The following is a 20,000-nucleotide window of genomic DNA, read 5'->3' on the forward strand; positions in this document are numbered from 1 at the left end:
CAGACACTAGTCCAGTGAAAGAGCCCTAAACACACACACACACACACACACACGGACATTCTACTCAAGCTGTTATACCAGCAAACACCGCCACATCATATCTGCTGTTCTGCCTCCTCCAACACCAAAACGTTTCTCTAACAGTTTTCTGGAAAGGCAGCAACGTTTACACACGAGGAGGAAATCTCAGTGTTGAGCAAAACGTACGCGCGTGTGTGCATGTGAGTGCGTGTGTGTGCGCTTGTGCGTGGGGCTGCCTGGGAAAACCAGTCACATGGTGAAATTTTGCAATACAGATCGTTGTGAAATCCACAGCTTTTTCTCTTTGTGTGCATTTTTGTTCTTTGTTCTTTTTTTTTTTGTAGAAATCTACTCGGGATTGGTCGATTTTGCACGCACGTGATTTCTTCTTATAAACTCCTACCAGTGAAGAAAGATATCTAATGACTTTCTGTCGTAGCTGTATTCATGTTTCACACACACACACAAACGCTGGACAAATGTTGCGATGTCACACGACGCGTCTCGGATCAGTTCTGCAGAAAATCTGCGGCTGTCCTGTAAAATTGTAAGTTTGTCCGAAGATCACAGATTTCGCTTGATTTTGTGTTCATTCCTGCAATCGCAGAATCGACCGAGAACGCCGTCAAAGCATGACGTCGAGTGTGTGAGGAAATGAACATGTCGGTTACAGGAAGATATTCTGAAGGATAAGATCAAGATTTCTGATGCTTAAGGAAGGTTTCGAAGTGTGATCTAGAAAGAATAACAATTTGATTTTTTGATTATGTAGCGCTGCTTTCACTTAACTGGTACACCACCAGTTTTCGCCACTTTACCATGCATGATAACGTTACCATTAGGATTCGAGACTACTGGGAAACAAACTGCGAGGGACGGAAGGGAAACGAGGACACGCACGACTGGCCTTGAGTAGAGACGCTAAACTGTGCACACACATTTCATTACTAATTGCTGTCTGTGCTAATGAGGGCCTAAATGTGTCCTGATATTAAAATGTAGCACACTGTAAGCCGTGTGTGAGACAGCGTGAGCGTAGGTGTGAGACGAGACCAATCCCCACACCCTTGGGACGATTTAGGGGAATCGCAGAAAGGTGTAATCACAGGACGACAGCGTGAGCTCCAGTTACGAGTCTGAATGAGGAATGAATTTAGGAGATTACTGGTCTTCTAGCAGTGTCTGAGGGAAAGATTATTGCTGTTTACTGCCGTGTGTGTGTGTGTGTACATACATATCAGTCATGCGCTTCTTATTATATCATCCGGCTAGATTTTAACTCTACGTTTAAATATGACAGTATTTTTTTCCGTCATTTAATGAATTGTTTCATGTCACTGTGTATGTAAAATCGTGCGTCCTATGTCCACGTGGGAAGATGGAAGACGAGCTGAATCTGAACATCATGTGAGCCACTATTTTATTCAGGCTCTGCGTAGTTAGTGCCGTTTCTCCTGGGTGGGGGAAGTAGGCGGGGTGGAGAGATGGTGTTCATTTCTCTCTCTTCCTTGTCAATCAGTGCAACACCAACCAATCATAGAGCTCCTGTTTGTGGAAGAGGGAGGATCCGCTTTGCTCCAAGTGTGCTTACCTGTGACGTAGCTGTGAAAAGCTGCGGTTGCCCCCTGTAGCATGAGGAGAGAAGATTAGCTAGTGAAAAATGCATTAAAAAGTTCACAGGTGTAATTACGAATAGTTCTACAGTCCTCCAGTGAATACAGGGCTAGAAACAACACTGTCTGTGTGTGTGTCTGTCTGTGTGTGTGTCTGTCTGTGTGTGTGTGTGTCTGTCTGTGTGTGTGTCTGTGTGTCAGTGCATTGCACTGATGTACGTTTTGTGAGTTAGACAGGTAATTGCTCTGCTCTGTCTCTGTCTCAGCTCTTGGAGCCGGTGTGTCACCAGCTGTTTGAGTTTTACCGGAGCGGAGAGGCTCATCTTCAGCGCTTCACCCTGCAGTTCCTGCCTGAGCTGGTGTGGAGTTACCTGTCTGTGAGCGCCGGACGCAACCCTCACCACAGCGGCTGCATCGAGGCTCTTCTGCTCGGCATCTACAACCTGGTCAGTAAAGACGCCGCACAGCTCCGGCTTTGCGCTTGTGTGTTGTGTCCGTATACTGTAGATGTACAATTATATGGTGTGAAGTCCAATCTGGGCTGATTTTAGGCACGGCATCATGGCTTGAACGGAGTTGTGATGATGTCACGCGATGCGTGTTGCGATGCCACACGACACGTCTCAGCAAAAACCTTCAGTAACGGGGAAAATTTTGCAAGCTTCCTCAATATCGGAGTTTGCTTTGATTTCGCGGTCCTTCCTGCAGTGGTGAAATAACAGAGCGACTGGAATACGGATGTGCACAGTTTCAATATTAAATCTCACCACCAGGATGTAACTCAACTCTATATAACTCGATTACAGCTGTATTCCCGTCGCCTCGGTCTGAGCTGAACAGGCATTAAAACAAGATTTAAGTGTAGCTGATTAGATTGAAGTTTTTTTTATAGACCAGCCCGTATTAGCTGAAAAGGGAAACCCAGGAGGAGGATCTCTGCATCTGTCTGCAGCCTTTTATACTCGCTCTCCTGCTTTCTCTTCTCTCCGGGCCTCTGAATAACAGAGTAGGTCAACTGCCAATCAAGGGGCATCCACAGCATCAGGAGGCGTTTAATCATCCTGACGTTATTGACTCCACAGTCGCCCCCCTGTGCCCTGAAATAACCCGCATCCTCATGTCCGATAAAGCCTTAATATGGGTAATGGGAACGCCGCTCCGTTCATCTGTTCTCCCACACAGAGATCTCTCACACACACATTACAGATACTATCTTGTAAACACACACAGACACACCAGTGCTGTTATTTTCAGTCTGTGGAAATGTTGTCCTCTCTTCTTTTACGCTGACTGACCATAATGGCTTACTCTGTCCCCGATGGGAACGTTTCCTCTGCTGGATTCGGCTCATTCACACACAAAGACGCATTGTTTTGGGATCGTAAAACATTAGCCGTTACATCAGCGCCAGAAAGCCTGCATGAATCTCATTGAAATCTGGAATCTCATTGAAAACCAAATGGAATGAAACTTATCATTTGTTTGTTTAGATTTTTAGGAGAACGGCTTCAGAAGAGACCGAGAAACGACGAATTAAAGCCGATTTAAGTTTCTGGAATCTGATTGGTCATTATTTCTAACAGCAGCAGCTCAGACAGTAGTTCCGGTTGTGGTTGTTTATATTTGTTTGGTTCTATAGTAACAGTTAGAAGTACAGTTCTGGTGTGTCCTAATAAAATGAGCTGCCATTATCAATCCACAAAGCAACAACCAAAACAGCAACATCATATCATCATATAAAACCCTTAAAGCGTGTTTAGTAAAATGTACGGGGTTGTCTGTTTTTGTTTTGTTTGCATTTCTACTGTTTTTACATGTTTAAAGTCTGTTTTCTGTTTCAGGAAATAGTTGATAAAGATGGTCAAAGCAAAGTGTTATCCTTCACCGTCCCCTCCTTATCCAAACCATCAGTGTACCATGAGGTAGATTCAGACAGCTTTACTTCTTTATCTCTCTTCATCTTGTGTCTGTATCTTACCACATTTACCACTATATCTTACACCTATATCTAAAATCCCCCTTCCCCTCTTGTAGCCTTCTGCCATCGGCTCCATGGCCCTAACCGAAGGAGCTCTAGCCAATCACGGGCTTAGTCGAGTTGTTTACAGTGGACTGCACCTCCAGAGAGAGACGTTCACAGCGCAGAACAGGTGGAGCTGCTCATCAAACTTTCAGCGCATTCATTCCATCCATCTATTATTCAGACATCAATGAGGATTGTTAATGCAGGCTTTAGTGTGTGTGTCTGTGTGTGTGGGTCTGTGTGTGTGTGGGTCTGTGTGTGTGTGTGGGTCTGTGTGTGTGTGGGTCTGTGTGTGTGTGTGGGTCTGTGTGTGTGTGGGTCTGTGTGTGTGTGGGTCTGTGTGTGTGTGGGTCTGTGTGTGTGTGTGTGTGTGTGGGTCTGTGTGTGTGTGTGTGTGTGGGTCTGTGTGTGTGTGTGTGGGTCTGTGTGTGTGTGTGTGGGTCTGTGTGTGTGTGTGTGGGTCTGTGTGTGTGTGTGGGTCTGTGTGTGTGTGTGGGTCTGTGTGTGGGTCTGTGTGTGTGTGTGTGGGTCTGTGTGTGTGGGGGTGTGTGTGTGGGTCTGTGTGTGTGGGTCTGTGTGTGTGGGGGGGTGTGTCTGTATGTGTGTGTCTGTGTGTGTGTGTGTGTCTGTGTGTGTGTGTGGGTCTGTGTGTGTGTGTGGGTCTGTGTGTGTGTGTGTGGGTCTGTGTGTGTGGGTCTGTGTGTGTGGGTCTGTGTGTGTGTGTGGGTCTGTGTGTGTGTGTGTGTGGGTCTGTGTGTGTGGGGGTGTGTGTCTGTGTGTGTGTCTGTCTGTCTGTGTGTGTCTGTGTGTGTGTTTCGAATGTTGAAACCCCCAACGTCGAAGTTCCTTTTTATGTTTGTTAATAACGTGATGTGTTCATGTTCAAATGGTTTGAAAGGAATATAAAAGAAAGTATTGTTTTCAAGATTGAATTTCCTGGTATGATGATGATGATGATGATGATGATGTTTCCTGTCAGGTTTGAAGTGCTGACGTTCCTGCTGCTTTGCTATAATGCTGCTCTGAGCTACATGAACTGTTCTTCCCTCCAGTCTCTGTGCCGGCTCAGCTCCAGGTTACACACACACTCTCACACACTCTCACACACTCTCACACACACTCACACACACTCACACACTCATAAACGTAGGGACTAAGCACATTTCTTATTATTTTCTTAAGCACACTAAGAACATTTCTTTAGAGACATCTGCAAATACGCGCAGTAACCGAATACGACATCACGTCATCTCTTCACGATATAAATTCTCTGGGCACAGTTCAACACACTCGAACTTAATCCGTATTAATACGACACCGAGCTCACGTTTCCGGTCTCCAGGATTCGTATGCGTTTGAATAAAAGTCAGTGGAAGGAAAGGTGTAGCGTCTGAACTGAGGTCCTTATGCTGTAATGCATCTCACGTGTTCAGGTGACCGATACATACTAAAGATATCAAAGGTGTTTGTTTAAGGATTAAATTAACAGCATCACACAAGCATCAAGACTGAATATTTAACCACATAAGTATAACATTCTGATACTATATAGTGATTAATATCAACTAAGTGAGAGTTGACCTGTTTATTGATGTTTAAGGTGCTTGTGGTAAAATTAGCTCTCTATTCTTATTCATCTTCATCTGACAAGCGCTCGTATTGTAATTCAAATCTTTTTTTTTTTTTTTTTTTTGCTTTGCGAGCGTAAAGATAATTCATGTCTGGTGAACACCTGAAACCCTTAGAAGTGCCACCACAGATAAATCCTCTCTTTATCCATTTAAACAGACACACACACACACACACACACACACACACACACACACACACACACACACACACACACAGACAGACACACACACATACACACACTGACAGACAGACAGACACAGACTGACAGACACGCACACACAGACAGACACACACACACTGACAGACAGACACACACACTGACAGACAGACAGACAGACACGTACACACAGACACATACACAGACATACACACACACATACACAGACACACACATATACAGACATACACACATACACACACAGACATACAGACATGCACACACAGACAGACACACACACTGACAGACAGACACACATACACACACACATGCACACACACACACACAGACATGCACACACTGACAGACAGAGACGCAGACACGCAGACGCAGACACGCAGACGCAGACACGCAGACGCAGACACGCACACGCAGACACGCACACGCAGACACGCACACGCAGACACGCAGACACGCACACGCAGACACGCACACGCAGACACGCATACACACAGACATGCACACACAGACATGCACACACACAGACAGACTGGATAAGTAAAAGACACAATATAGAAGGATGAGCTCCTTATAAAAGAGCTTCAGGTGGTGCGTCGTCCAACATCTGAAACCCTCAGAAGTGCCACCACAGGTAAATCCTCTCTTTATCCATTTAAACTCGGGAACGTCTCCAAGCTTCCTGCGTGATCCCGTGAGCCGGTCTGGGTCCCGCTGTTAGTCTTTCCCGCCCTCGTCACACATGCTTAATTAGCGTTGCACAGCTAAGTGTTGAGCACACAGAGTCCTCGTGATCAGAGTTCTGAGAACAGAAATCACCTCTCACACTTCCACTCAGAAGGAAAACACACCCAGACATCGGGCTCGCCGGGTCTCCTTTGTAAAGGAGGTCTGTTAAACAGGGTCCTGTGATAAATGTCACGAAATTCAAATGGTACAAATTTCAAATCTCGAATAAAAAAAAATCTGTGTCCCCTTTGGGAGAAAATGAAATATTATATATTATTAAAGATATAAATGAACTTCGATGATTGTATGATTGTATTGTATGATTGTTCTGATTGTTCTGATGGTTGTATTGTATGATTGTATGATTGTTCTTTTCCATAATACTGACTCCAGACTGTTGGATTCTCTCAGTTGTGTATTCGTCTCTCATAGAAAGGTTTTTATTATTTACTTTGTATATTACTTAAACGGAACAGAACAGGCATTTTAATCAGGTTTTATCTTATTATTACATTTATTACACATTATTACAATATGACTTTTTTTAGTTATATTTTTTGGATTTATTTTATTTACAGTTTATCAGAAGTGACTGCTTTCTTTACTTTCACTTCAGATTTATTTATATAGTGCATTTAACACAGAGACAGACAGAGACAGACAGACACACACACACACACACTGACAGACAGACACACACACACACTGACACAGACACACACACACACTGACAGACAGACACACACACACACACTGACACAGACACACACACACACTGACAGACAGACACACACACACACTGACAGACAGACACACACACACACACACACACTGACAGACAGACACACACACACTGACAGACAGACACACACACACACTGACAGACAGACACACACACACACTGACAGACAGACACACACACACACTGACAGACACACACACACACACACTGACAGACAGACACACACACACACTGACAGACAGACACACACACTGACAGACAGACACACACACACACTGACAGACAGACACACACACACACTGACAGACAGACACACACACACACTGACAGACAGACACACACACACACTGACAGACAGACACACACACACACTGACAGACAGACAGACACACACACACACTGACAGACAGACAGACACACACACACACTGACAGACAGACAGACACACACACACACTGACAGACAGACAGACACACACACACACGGACAGACAGACAGACACACACACACACTGACAGACAGACACACACACACACACACTGACAGACAGACACACACACACACACTGACAGACAGACACACACACACACACACTGACAGACAGACACACACACACACTGACAGACAGACACACACACACACTGACAGACAGACACACACACACTGACAGACAGACACACACACACTGACAGACACACACACACTGACTGACAGACACACACACACTGACAGACAGACACACACACTGACAGACAGACACACACACTGACACACACACACAGACAGACCCACACACACATACAGACAGACCCACACACACATACAGACAGACCCACACACACACACACAGACAGACCCACACACACACACACACAGACAGACATACACACACACACACAGACAGACATACACACACACACACACACACACACACAGACAGACACACATACATACAGACCGACACACACACAGAAAAACAATATTATCACAACACGTTACCCACAATCTAGGGACCGAGACACGAGATACAGTTAAAACGAGCAAACAGGTTTCACAATGAGAAACACAAGTCCTTCATCTCACGTATCCCTCTGGCTCAGCGTTACTGTGATGTTCATACTGTAGTCCTCATGTGTTCTCACACACATCTCATCTCTGCAGAGTGTGTATCTGTGGCTATCCAAGGCAGCAGGTTCGCAGATATAAAGGCATGAGCAGCAGGATGACGGTGACGTCAGAGTTCCTGGTGCAGCTGATCACGGGAATTCACTTCTCTCTGTGAGTGACTTCTTTTCTTCTCATAACTCATGTGGGAATGTTAGACCGCTGTGATGATTTACAGATCAGGGCCCAAATTCATAAAGACTCTTGGAGTAAAGAATTTCTCCTGGTGACGTAATTCTAAGAATATACTAAGAAATGTGGGTGTTTCTCCTTCAAATTAAAGAGAAGATCTTAGTAAAGAGAAAAGTTCTTCATAAAACATCTTAACCCTTAAAACAGGTCAAAAAGTGTTAGGAGTCATGAGGAGGACTTTTAAGAGGATTTAGGGTTTCTTTATCAGAGGAGAAAATGGCCGAAAAGTGGAGAGAATGAATCTTGGTACAGAATGAATCTGACTCGTTTGTTCATTTCAGGCTTCTGTTTTGGTATTTGGTATTTTTTTTCTCCCAGACTACACAGTAAATCGGATCCTTTATGATTTACACTTGCGTTTATGTCAAGTATGATTTCCTTTGTGTTTTTCTTTCATGCTGTAGGTGTAATGGAGAACCTGATTTAGGCTCCAAAGCTCTGGATGACGTTCTGTATCGAGCTCAGCTGGAGCTTTTCCCAGAAGTCTTGCTGGTGGGTTCAATTTGTATATTTTATAGAGATCTGAATCAATGCTCGCTGATTACGTCCCTCTTTAAATGCATTTGTTTTTCATTTGTTTTTGGATTCCATAGTATTTTTAATAAAGGATATTTTGCCCATGTTGGCACAGTGTGTTGCCCAGTCCGAGTGTTAGTCTTGTAGCTCTTCTGAAAACTCCAAAGCAGTTCAGGGTGTTCAGTTTTATACACAGTGGCCTGGCGTGGGTGCAGGTTTTCATCCCAACCAATCAGAAGCCACATCTGATCATCTATTTAAGACCAGCTCATTAATCAGGTGGAATCATTTGTTGCTTGGGATGAAAGCCTGGACCCACACTGGTCTTACTTTCTTTTCGGATAAGATTAAATCTCCCCTTGTTACTGTTTATTCAGATGAGTTCTGTGTATTCCAGCACATTACACTGCATCACTCAAACAGATCATTTATTGTGATTGTATATTACATTTCCATACCAGCGTTTTTCTGTTCAAAAGGTGGGAAACGCCATCAAGTCATCACTCCATGGTGCTGCTCTGAAGTCCAACAAGGAAGGCATGCGCTCCATCCAGGTGGAAATCACACCCACTTCCTCACGGATCTCCAGAAACGCCGTCACCAGTATGTCCATCCGCGGCCATCGCTGGAAACGGCACGGTGAGGACGAGGAGCCGTCCACGTGCACGCTGTACTGCGGCAGTGTGACCAGTCGACCATAGTCTTCTTACCCTTTCTACACACGCACACAGAGGGAACAGCACGTCCTCTATCCAGCCCACCTGAGATCCCAGCAGTGATTTTAGTCAATCGATTCCATTCCACAGCGTCTGTCTTGCTCACCACAGATCTCATCGACGACGTCATCTTTTTACTTTACATTATCTACTTCTGTAGTTAGCGAGTTAGTGAGTCTTCTGGCTGGTAGCAGCCTGCAGATGTAGCTGTGTGGAGTTGTGTGATCTGGTACAGGCAGCTGTTGACTGCTATTAGAACCTTTCCTCCTCACGTCCACAACAAAGCACTGAAGTAATTACAGCTCTGTGTTTCACTAAACCGTCTCAGCAGCACAGAAAGCTGCAATTAAGAGTCAGGTCACATGCAGCACTTTCTTCCTTTACTTCATGTCTAATTTTAAATTGAAAAGCTTGAACTGCGACTCAAAGGGTGTGTGCGTGCGTGTGTGTGTATACGCGTGTGTGCGCTAGACTACTAGGGGCAATATTTTTACACAAATATTTGTATCTTCAATTTAAATGTTGATATCAAACCCATTTCTGCCCTCTAAGATGCCCCAAGCACTTGTTCATAAGCAGCTATAATTCGTAGGTGTTATTTATTTATTTATTTATTTTTTAATCAACCAGTAAAATTTAGCGTTTATAAACAGAGTGAAAACACACGTCTCACACTGAAAGCTCCTGAGTCCTGACTCATTTTAGATCATACTTGAGCAAGAAAATAATTGAAAACACCTCATAAGCCAATTTCCATTCTACCGGTGGAATAAAACACCAGTGAATACTGAATGGTACAGGTTGATGCTCCTGGGATTTGAACTCACAACCTTTCCATGAATAGTTAAACCTCTCAATCTAATAAAATCATAAGGAATTTTTATCTTTCTTTTTTTTTTCCGAAGCAGTCCCTGATGTTGAGCTTTCGAAGCGCCTAAATATCCTTCATTTGCCATTTTCATATTTTGTTTGATTTCTTGTGATGTTTGCTTTGTGTCTGGTGAATTGGAGTTTATTTTCATTTCAGCCATCATATGTCCATTTATATGTTTTTATATTTGTGTGTGTGTGTGTGTGTGTGTGTGTGTCACTTTCCTCCCATTCAGAGTCTCAAGAGAACAGTATAGACTCCCCAGACTCTACTCCGCTCGGGCCCATCCCCACCATTAGTGTTACGGGGGTGAGCGGCGAGCGGGTGGCTAACGGCGAGGCACTGCGTGGCAGGACCGAAGCCGAGACGCTGGGGGGCGCCGCTGAGCTGGGGCTGGACCCTAGAGGTCAAGAGGTCAGGAGACAGAAGTCTCTGCGGAGGCACGTGGAGGACGGGACACCCTCCACAGGGAGGCTCCAGTTCTAGAGCCTCTCGGCCCTCCACACACAATGTGACCTGATATCCCTTCCCTCTCCCTTTAGGCCCAGAGGTACTGTGGGCGGAGCTGTTTGAATCGGGCAGGGTATAAACTTGTCCCGCTTTAACAAGGCATAATGGAGTGGCCTGGAGATGCTACAAGGAAATTCAAACTCCTTAAAACTCAAGCACCTAGTCGCATTTTTAGAGGTTTAAAGCAGCAGATTGTAAAATCTGGAGCCCTCTGGTGCGCATAAAGTGAACTGCAACAACAACAAAAAAGTCTGCCCTATCTCCGTTTTCTCCAAATCACCCTCATCCCCACGGAGAACCAATTTATTCTACCTAAGTGGCCTTTTTAAGCTAAAGTGTGCTGCTCTGATTTCAGTTGGTTTGGGGTTAATTTCTGAGTTGAGAAAAATGAAATAAAACCATTAAATAAGAAACTGATTGCGTGGCTCTAATTAGGATCATTACTTTATTTAACAAAAATATCCACAATTTTATGATAGAAATCTAGACTCTAGGGAAACCGCCCAAACCATCCCTTTAATTAAGTTGGAACAGTTTACATGATGAATTTGTTGGTGCTTTTGAAATGGTATGGTGACATTTCCTTGTGAGGATCAAGGCAAACTTATCTTAACCTCAGGACTTAAATCTTTTCCTAAACTTTGCAACGTCTCCTGCCTCCACGATCTGCTTCACCATTTCCCGTCCTCGTTCTCCATCAGCAGCCCTCTGCATTCTCTCTCTCTCTCTCTCTCTCTCTCTCTCCTTCTCTCCCCAACACTTGTCACGCAGTTGGACTCCCCGAGCCGACTAACAACTTCACAAGTTAGAAAATTACACTTCTCTCCTTACTGCAACTAAAAAACAGCCTTTGCTGCACGCTTGAATGTTGGGTTGCTATGGGAAACAGTTGCTCTGTAGACGGGCTGCAATAACCGGAGCAGCTCCAGATAAGACTGCAGAATGCTTAAAGAAACACTTGGGTTAGGTGCTCAGTAACATCCTGCAGATTTCATAACCAGTTTAACACGACCAGCTGTCCTGTCTCCTGTCTCCTGTCTGCTTCAGTCGGATTGGATGTGATGTGCTTTTCTCTTCTACTTTTCTGCCCTTTTCTGTATTGTCCTTTACTCCCTTGTCTTTTTTTGGCCTTTCTGGTTCTGTCTTTTCTTGTCCTGTCCTTTCATTTCCTTTTGCTGCCTCTCTTTTCATATCGTCCTAGCTTTTCCTCCTCTTTCCTTTGAACGAAGGATTGTATTTTGTGTTGTTTATAATGTACTATAATGATAATAATAATGTACTCGTGTGAAAATGAAACACACGTCTGCAATTAATCACCTTTAATCTGTTTTTTTTTTAAAGTACCTCTGAACTGTTTTTAAAAAGTAAAGTGAAGAAAGCTCCGTTCCTCTCAGATAGCTTTAGCCGTCTAGAAACTGGTGTTAAGGTCACATTTAACATGAAGCTAAATTCACTTTTTATTTTTCATTCAAAACTAAGACTTGTTTACTGCAGCTACAGTAACTCTTTCTCTTTGAGCTATTTTAGAAAGTCGTATGTATAATGATTTTTGGAGTCTTTCTAGTAAAGTGTGTGCTTTCCCAGGGCTCTTGGCTTTCACACTAACATGTTCTGGGGTACTTTGAATACATCAGCTGATTATTGACTGTTATTATTGAGGTGTTTCTGAGGAGTGAGGTGTTGTGACCTGTGAGGTTCATTGGGTGTATGATCTCAGAATCTCTAGACAATCCAGTCAGCTTGACACACTGCTACAGTAAACAAAATCCTTTATAAACATAAAGCTGAGGCGTATGACTCCGTCTTCCTCTGTTACAGACGCAGTGGATCTGGGTTCCCCGGAAGAGCTGATGGAGATCTCGGAGGTGGACGAGGGCATCTGCACCCAGGCAGCCGTGAAGGAAGGCAGCCCCCCGATCATTGTGGTGAGCAGCAGCAACGCCACGCCGAGCATCGGCAAAACAGCTGGCAAGGGCCTGCGTCGCCTAACGGGCAGCAAATCTAGCAAGGACAAGGAGAGGGAGAAGGAGAAAGAAGGGGAGGTCTCACGCAAGCAGTCGTGCGGGCGGGCCATGAGCGAGAACCTGGAATTACTCTCCCTCAAGCGCCTCACGCTCACCTCCAGCCAATCCGTGCCTAAAGGAGGTGCGCTGAGCCTGTCGCGCACGGCCAGCGCCGCCTTCTCTCGCTCCTTTGAGCAGGTCAGCAACGCACTGGGCGTGACCAACCGGGCATCAAGCCCCGCCTCTAATCACAGCCCCAAGGAGAACAGGCACTCGGCCTGCAGCCTGCAAGAGGAAGCCTACATCGAGCACCTCAGCCCGGCGAACATCAGCGTGCAGCTCGGCCCAGACGCGTGACCGTTTCCTTTCGCTCCAAGACCTGCCCAATATTGAGCCATACTTTTCTCTGGTGTCCTAAATGTACTTGTTGTTTGTTGTTACTTTGAGGAATCTAGAGACCACTCCTGCCCCCTGGTGGCAAAACAAAACTGTTGCACCTTAAAGAAACTCCGGTTCTTTTATTTTTTCCTGTGGCGTCTTCACTGAAGCTGTGTTTAAAAATGTGTGTTTAAAGAAAAAAAAACAACAAACATCCACTTTTTCCTCATTTGTACTACGAACTCGATACTGTGGATCATATGTAAAAGTCTGACTTTGGGTTGTTGAAGATATTTTTGATGCTGTATTAATTTGTCTTGCAGAGTCTTTATGCTCAAGTAGCTTTCCACCCAAACAGGGTGTTGATTATATATGCAAAGGATAGGTCCCTTTGCTTTTTAAGTGTGTGTGTGTGTGTGTGTGTGTGTGTGTGTGTGTGTGTGTGTGTGTGTGTGTGTCGGGTCTTAATAAATCCGGGGTGAATTTTCACTGCTGTCCTTTATGTACTGGGCTTTAAAAGAAAGTCATCAGTATTAAACTCCTAACACTCCTGATACTTTGGCAATATATAGTAGTTGTTGTTGTTGTTTTTTTAAAACCCAAATACCGAAGTCCCAATCAAAAGTGATCGAATTTAAGACCAAAATTTAGTATTTGTTTACATGTTACAACTTTTTCATGTTGTACTTCTGAAGCAATAGCATTGTGATGGCAACAGAGTCAGACTTTTGTACAGACACTGATATTTTTTGTACATAGTATAAGCAGTGGTGTTGCACCCAATCAGAATCCAGTATTAATGTGACTCCAAGGTCGAAGTATCAGTTTGTGGGACAGCCAAATTTATTTAATGTTTTCACTATTGAATTATTATTGGTTTTTTTTATTCCCATCTCGTTCTGTTCAGTGATCTGCGATTTCTCCTCTTTGGGAAAAGTTTCGTGATTTTTTTGATAAACTGTCGGATTGTTTTTAATGAGCAACTCTGACAAAACACTGTGGTATTGTAATGAACTTTTGTGTCCGTTTTGGAAAAATAAAAGCCATTTTTTTTTCTCTCCAATTTTGAAAATGTTTTACAATAAAAATCTGGTCTGACAGTAATTGATTTTTTCTTGTCAAAGAATCCAAATATTTTATTGATCCCTTCTGGGAAATTAAGTTGCAGTTGCTCACAGTACAATCTAAACTAAATATAAAATCTAAAGATTTAAAATAAATCTGCATGTTAAGTTAAAAAGTACAGGTGATGTACAATGGACAAATTTCCAGTCTTATAGAACCTCAGTGAAAAGCATGGCAGGAAAAATAAAATCACACTATAATTAAAAGTTATAGAAATAATTGCATTGAAAAATCATTGCAAATAAATACACTGCTGATTTACATGTACAAATGAATATGAGCAAAAAAAGTTAAGCACTAACAATCAGCTGCTGTTTGGAAAAATGACCTAAATCGGTCCTTCAGTACAGAAACTGGACTCTACTCACCCCAAAAAACTCGAGTATGAAAATGATCTCTTAGAGTTTTGTGTTTAAAGTTTCAAGTTTATTTATTTCTAGAGCACATTATACACAACTGAAGTTGACCACAGTGCTGTGCATCCAGACATAAAAAAGTGAAACAACAAAGGAAAAGACAGCACGCACACTTTTAAACCGAGTTAAATGACAAGGAATAAAAATATGTCTCAAGGCTAGATTTAAAAGCAGAGTTTAGGAGCAGCAACCGTAAAGGCTTGATCATTCCTGTGCTTCATCTTTTGTTCTAGGGACAATCAAGAGCATGATATCTACAGACCTAAGGCACCTTGATGGAACGTATGATTTGATAAGTTCAGAAGGATAAGTAAGGGCCAGACCGTTTAAGGATTTAATCATAAACAAACACTAAAAATAAGTAGATATTCTGAAATGCTTCATGATTAAGGGTCCAACAACCAATGCAGTTACTGTAACTGTAGTCTACTGTAGAATTGTAGTCTGACTGGTGTGCACACAAAAATCCATCCATCCATGCATCCGCTTATCATACATAGGGTTGTGGTGTCTATTCCAGGGGACCCAGGGCACAACATGGGGTACACCATGAATGGGGTTCCAACCCCTGCACCCACATTCACAGCCTATGGTTTGAGCCAACCACCAGATATTTGTACTGGTGGAGAAACCAGAGTATGAGGAGAAAATCCCCTGCTAACAACATTCACACGTGGGGGAATCAAACCTCAAATCCTGTAAGGATGAGTCAAATGTGTGTATCATCTTAGTTTAAAGCACTAAAACGTGTCGAATTGTGCAGGATTAGGAACGTGCAGTACACGTGGTATTCAGGTCAGGCGGATTTTTACAAAACCCACCGCTATTTAGGAAACTGTCGTAAAGCCTGTAACAAATCTGACGGATTTTACGGCAACGTGGTTCGATCTCGTTTCCGTCTTCTGTCCTTCACACTGTTTGGTAGCTTTGCTTCAGGTAAAAACTCAAAGGTGTTAAAAATGGCCAAACTGAGCAAAGAGACAAAACAACGGCTGCAGCAGGTCTTCCAGTGCGGGCAGTTTATTATTCGGTGGGGTTTTATCCCCACTGTTCTGTACCTAGGTTGGTAATTTAGCTTTTTTTTTACTCCATGCTAATGCTAACTAATGCTAATGCTAATTAATGCTAGTCGCTTGCTAGAACACTGTTGTGTCTGAGCCTGTGTTTGTGTGAGAATTAAAAACACGTGAGTTACTGTGCTGACGTTTAGTGTTGGATAATGGATAAAAGCGTGAAATAAACAAATTGGGTTTGGATAAAAAAAAAAAAGTTAAATAAATAAGGACTTTTATTTTGTAAAGACATTTATTTAGCCTTTTTTAGATTTATTCATTTCTAGAAATAATAATTTTTCTTCACTGTTTGTGTTCTGTAACAGTGAATTTATTTTCAGTAAATCTTTAATTCAGTAATTAATTAATTAACAAAAAAAATTCTAATGATTATGAAGTTGCTGTAGAATAAGAGGAATAAAACACTTTTGGGTTGTAACACACCACACCATCTTATAATAATAATAATAATAATAATAAACTATTTTCTATAGCGCCTTTAAAAGTACATCTCAAAGCGCTTTACAAAAGCAAATAAAACAACAAAAATACACCACATAATATAAAGATTAAAATTAAAGTAACAAGAATAGACTATAAAATAAGCACAATGTAGAATTACAATTGGTCAATTAAAAGCTACCCTAAATAATGAGTTTTAAGCTGCGATTTAAAAATGCCAAGAGAAAGCCCTATCTGTCCATCGATCGTAAACGAGTTAAAGGAACAGTTAAAAGACGTTTCAAAAGAACGAACGTCGCGAGATAGAATATAAGGGATTAAAAGCTCAGTCAGATATTGAGGAGCCAACCCATGTAAAGCCTTGTAGGTAAGCATCAAAATCTTAAAATCAACCCTAAACCCTCAACCTAAACGGGGAGCCAGTGCAAGGACTTCAAAACGGGAGTAATATGATCTCTTAACTTTGTTCTACTTAATCATCTTGTCGTTGATTATTTTCCCCCTTTAAACCACATTCCTTCTTGCATCTTATTCCTCATTTATCCATAATAATGAGAAATTTCCCCATTGTGGGACGAATAAAGGTATATCTTATCTTATCCCTAATAAAAGAGCCGGTTAGTGTCGATAAGATCTTGTACCCAACTTCTCCTGGCTGTCCTGTCGTTGTCATAGTAACACAAAGAGCGGTGGAGTCTTGTCTGTGTTTGGTCTTGAAATCTGGACTCTAAAATCTCAGCTCTCCTTTAGACGCTTTTAAAGTTTCTATTTCGTATGACGTTATCGATAAATGAAATTATTCTTGAGATGTAAAGTAAGTCTTGAAACTTCTAAAAGTGTGGAGTGACATATCGTGATGTCACTTTATTAACACTTTCCCCAATTTATATAAATAACACTGTAGCTCGACAGTGACTATAAAGATGAATAATAATAATAACGATGATGTTCGTTATGGTTTGTTGATCATTTGGCTGTGTGTCACAGATCACTGGAGTCCTCGACTCAATGGAATATGGAGTCTTTTTGTGTTACTTAACATCTCTAGTTGCACGAGGTGGAAAATCCAATCAAAAGTGTGACGTCACAGTGAGATCATGATCCAGGCTGCCTTTTCTCATCCATTCTCTTTTGAGAACATTTCCTGTTTCAGTGTCTTTCTCCACATCCAGCACACACTACGTGCACTCTCGTTTTCATAAGCCTTGCCTTCACACAAACACACGTGTTGAGAACTTGCTGAATCACATCTCACGGTTTTGTCACAGTTTTACATTTCCAGCATTTGGCAAACACTCTTCTCCAAAGCGACTTCCATTTAAATCTTGTTTTTTTATACAATCGTGCAATAGAGGGCCTTGCTCAGGTGCCCAGCAGTGGCAGCTTGGTGGACTTGGGATTTGAACTTACAACCTTCTGATCAGAAGTACAACACTTTAGCCATTAGGCTACCACATAGTTTAGAAGCTGTAAACTAACAGGTGGTAATAAAACCTAATCCTGGTTTAGACAGGATTGGATTCTTTGAGTTGCTTTTTTTTTTTTTTTTTTTTTTTTTTTTGATGTTTTCTCTGACCATCATATCATATATGTATATGAGATACTTAAAGACGTGTACGATACACAATATGTATCGCAGGATAAAGGTTTGATGCACTGCCAGCAAATTGATTTCTAAGAAAATTCAAGTGTTTCATTAATCATACAAAAAGTAAAAAAGAAAAAAATTGCACATTTGGGCCGAGACATGTCATGGCATCACAACACTCATACAGCCGGACCTCTGATCTGTCCATGTGTCCCCATCATGAGTCAGTCATAGAAAGTCAGGACATATCTGTCATATATATCAGGTTAAAAAAATAAATAAAGCTGCTCCAAAATCCACTTTTTTGGCCCCAAAAATAGAAAAATATATACCTGGGCGAAATCTACGCATAATTTCTGAGCTTTTATTGTCTAGCTACAGACTTTAATGTTGCTCTTTGTGTAACAGAAATCACATTACTTGATTATTTACAGTTTATTTATTTGGCAGCATCTGGGTCTAAATCCAGTGTGGAATTTGCTGTGCGGTTTTCTCAGTGAGAGCAGCAGCTCGATTCAGAGCCAAATAACAAACACGTGTTTGTTCTTTATCTTCTGCTCGTTCGGTTCCCAGCTCTGACACGGCGTTCGGACACTGACTCGGCACCTTCTTAGCAGATTCAGTGCTTCATCATGTTTGAGTTTTCCCTGTGAGTCTGTGCTTCCTCATGAGTTCCTCTTTCACTACTTTCAAGTAATGCAAGAACAATGTACAAAATAATGCAAGAACAATATTCTACGAACATCTGAATCACTTCCTGGAAATCTGTCTATTTTTTTTTTTTTTATTATTATTATTATTTTTTTTTTTTTTTTTTATGAGATCAGAAATACCTTCATATCTCACGGACCGAGGCTCACGTCAGAGCTGCTGGTGTTCTGTGTAAAACTCGTTCTTACAGATTAACAGTAACAATATTGTGAGTATAAATTTTGTGTCTCGGCTCAGTTCAGCAGCTCACACTGATTAAAGATCTTGCAGCCCAAAATATATTTGGTCTTTCATCATTTCCTGCAGTCAGGATGAGTCTGAGATGAATTTCTGTCCCGTTAGACTTCGGTTCGTTCGGTGTGTGACCTCAACTGAGAGAAAACACACTAAACACTGCATATATGCAAGAGAAACTTTAACGTTAAATAAAATAAAAAAAGGTGACTTGTATATAATACTGGGTTCCATTTAAATATTTAAAAATGAGGTGATTTTGTATTTAAAAGCAGAGTTTAGGAGCAGCAACTGTAAAGGCTTGATCATTCCTGTGCTTCATCTTTTGTTCTAGGGACAATCAAGACCATGTTATCTACAGACCTAAGGCACCTTGATGGAACGTATGATTTGATAAGTTCAGAAGGATAAGTAAGGGCCAGACCGTTTAAGGATTTAATTATAAACAAACACTAAAAATAAGTAGATATTCTGAAACGCTTCGTGATTAAGGGTCCAACAATCTACTGTAGAACTGTAGTCTGACTGGTGTGCACACATACAGAGGTGATGGCTATCAGTACTTCTGTCAGCTAGCATGATGATCTACCAGTTTGATCCGTGTGGCCAGTATATAGCTTAGACAGCAGGTAATCATTCTCACTAAGTTGGAGGTTTCATGGTTATATCCATCCATGCATACACTTATCATACACAGGGTTGTGGTGTCTATTCCAGGGGACCCAGGGCACATGGGGTTCCAGCCCCTGCACCCACATTCACAGCCTATGGTCACCAGATCTTTGTACTGGTGGAGAAACCAGAGTATCAGTATCAAACAAATCCATTTGACAGGAAGTGTATCTGCTGTATAAAATGTGTAACAGTTTCTCCTCAGTAATTAATCTTAATCTGTTCCAGTGTGAGGAAGTTCATAAAAGTTTCACAACCGCTCTTATCTGTTGAACGTTTCCTAGAAATTCACCCCCGGAGAAAGTGTTAGTGTTGGCAGTCAAACTGAGACGTAAAGTTTAGTGACAGCGAGTTTCACTTCTGCAAACTTGGTGCTGCTGTTACACAGTGTGAACATACACTCCTGACACACTTCTCACACCTTCTACTTCTTCTTTTGCAGGATTCAAACGTGG

At 42.2% G+C, this 20,000-nt stretch overlaps 2 protein-coding genes across 6 annotated transcripts in view; both read left to right on the top strand.

Moving 5' to 3' along the window:
• Window positions 1-14,389, top strand: part of hycc1 (hyccin PI4KA lipid kinase complex subunit 1) — a 39,521-nt gene extending 25,132 nt beyond the window's left edge. For 2 of the 5 annotated variants that reach the window (XM_060897645.1, XM_060897644.1), the window contains exons 4-11: window positions 1,901-2,080; window positions 3,476-3,556; window positions 3,669-3,784; window positions 4,637-4,732; window positions 8,097-8,213; window positions 8,696-8,783; window positions 9,287-9,446; window positions 12,723-14,389. In XM_060897645.1, coding sequence (XP_060753628.1) covers window positions 1,901-2,080; window positions 3,476-3,556; window positions 3,669-3,784; window positions 4,637-4,732; window positions 8,097-8,213; window positions 8,696-8,783; window positions 9,287-9,446; window positions 12,723-13,264 — 1,380 coding nt within the window. In that variant the 3' untranslated portion in view covers window positions 13,265-14,389. Of the gene's footprint in view, window positions 1-1,900; window positions 2,081-3,475; window positions 3,557-3,668; window positions 3,785-4,636; window positions 4,733-8,096; window positions 8,214-8,695; window positions 8,784-9,286; window positions 9,447-10,629; window positions 12,696-12,722 lie in introns of those variants that run through there. The other 3 variants (XR_009650196.1, XR_009650197.1, XM_060897646.1) reach the window with 3 other exon arrangements.
• Window positions 14,390-15,698: 1,309 nt separating this feature from the next.
• tomm7 (translocase of outer mitochondrial membrane 7 homolog (yeast)) overlaps window positions 15,699-20,000 on the top strand; it is an 8,835-nt gene continuing 4,533 nt past the window's right edge. The window contains exons 1-2 of the mRNA XM_060857171.1: window positions 15,699-15,888; window positions 19,988-20,000. The exon at window positions 19,988-20,000 is cut by the window's right edge and continues 36 nt beyond it. Of these exons, the coding sequence (XP_060713154.1) occupies window positions 15,786-15,888; window positions 19,988-20,000 (116 nt within the window). The 5' untranslated portion in view covers window positions 15,699-15,785. The remainder of the gene's footprint in view (window positions 15,889-19,987) is intronic.

This window comes from Tachysurus vachellii, chromosome 21 (genome assembly GCF_030014155.1).
Source record: "Tachysurus vachellii isolate PV-2020 chromosome 21, HZAU_Pvac_v1, whole genome shotgun sequence".
Lineage (NCBI taxonomy): Eukaryota > Metazoa > Chordata > Actinopteri > Siluriformes > Bagridae > Tachysurus > Tachysurus vachellii.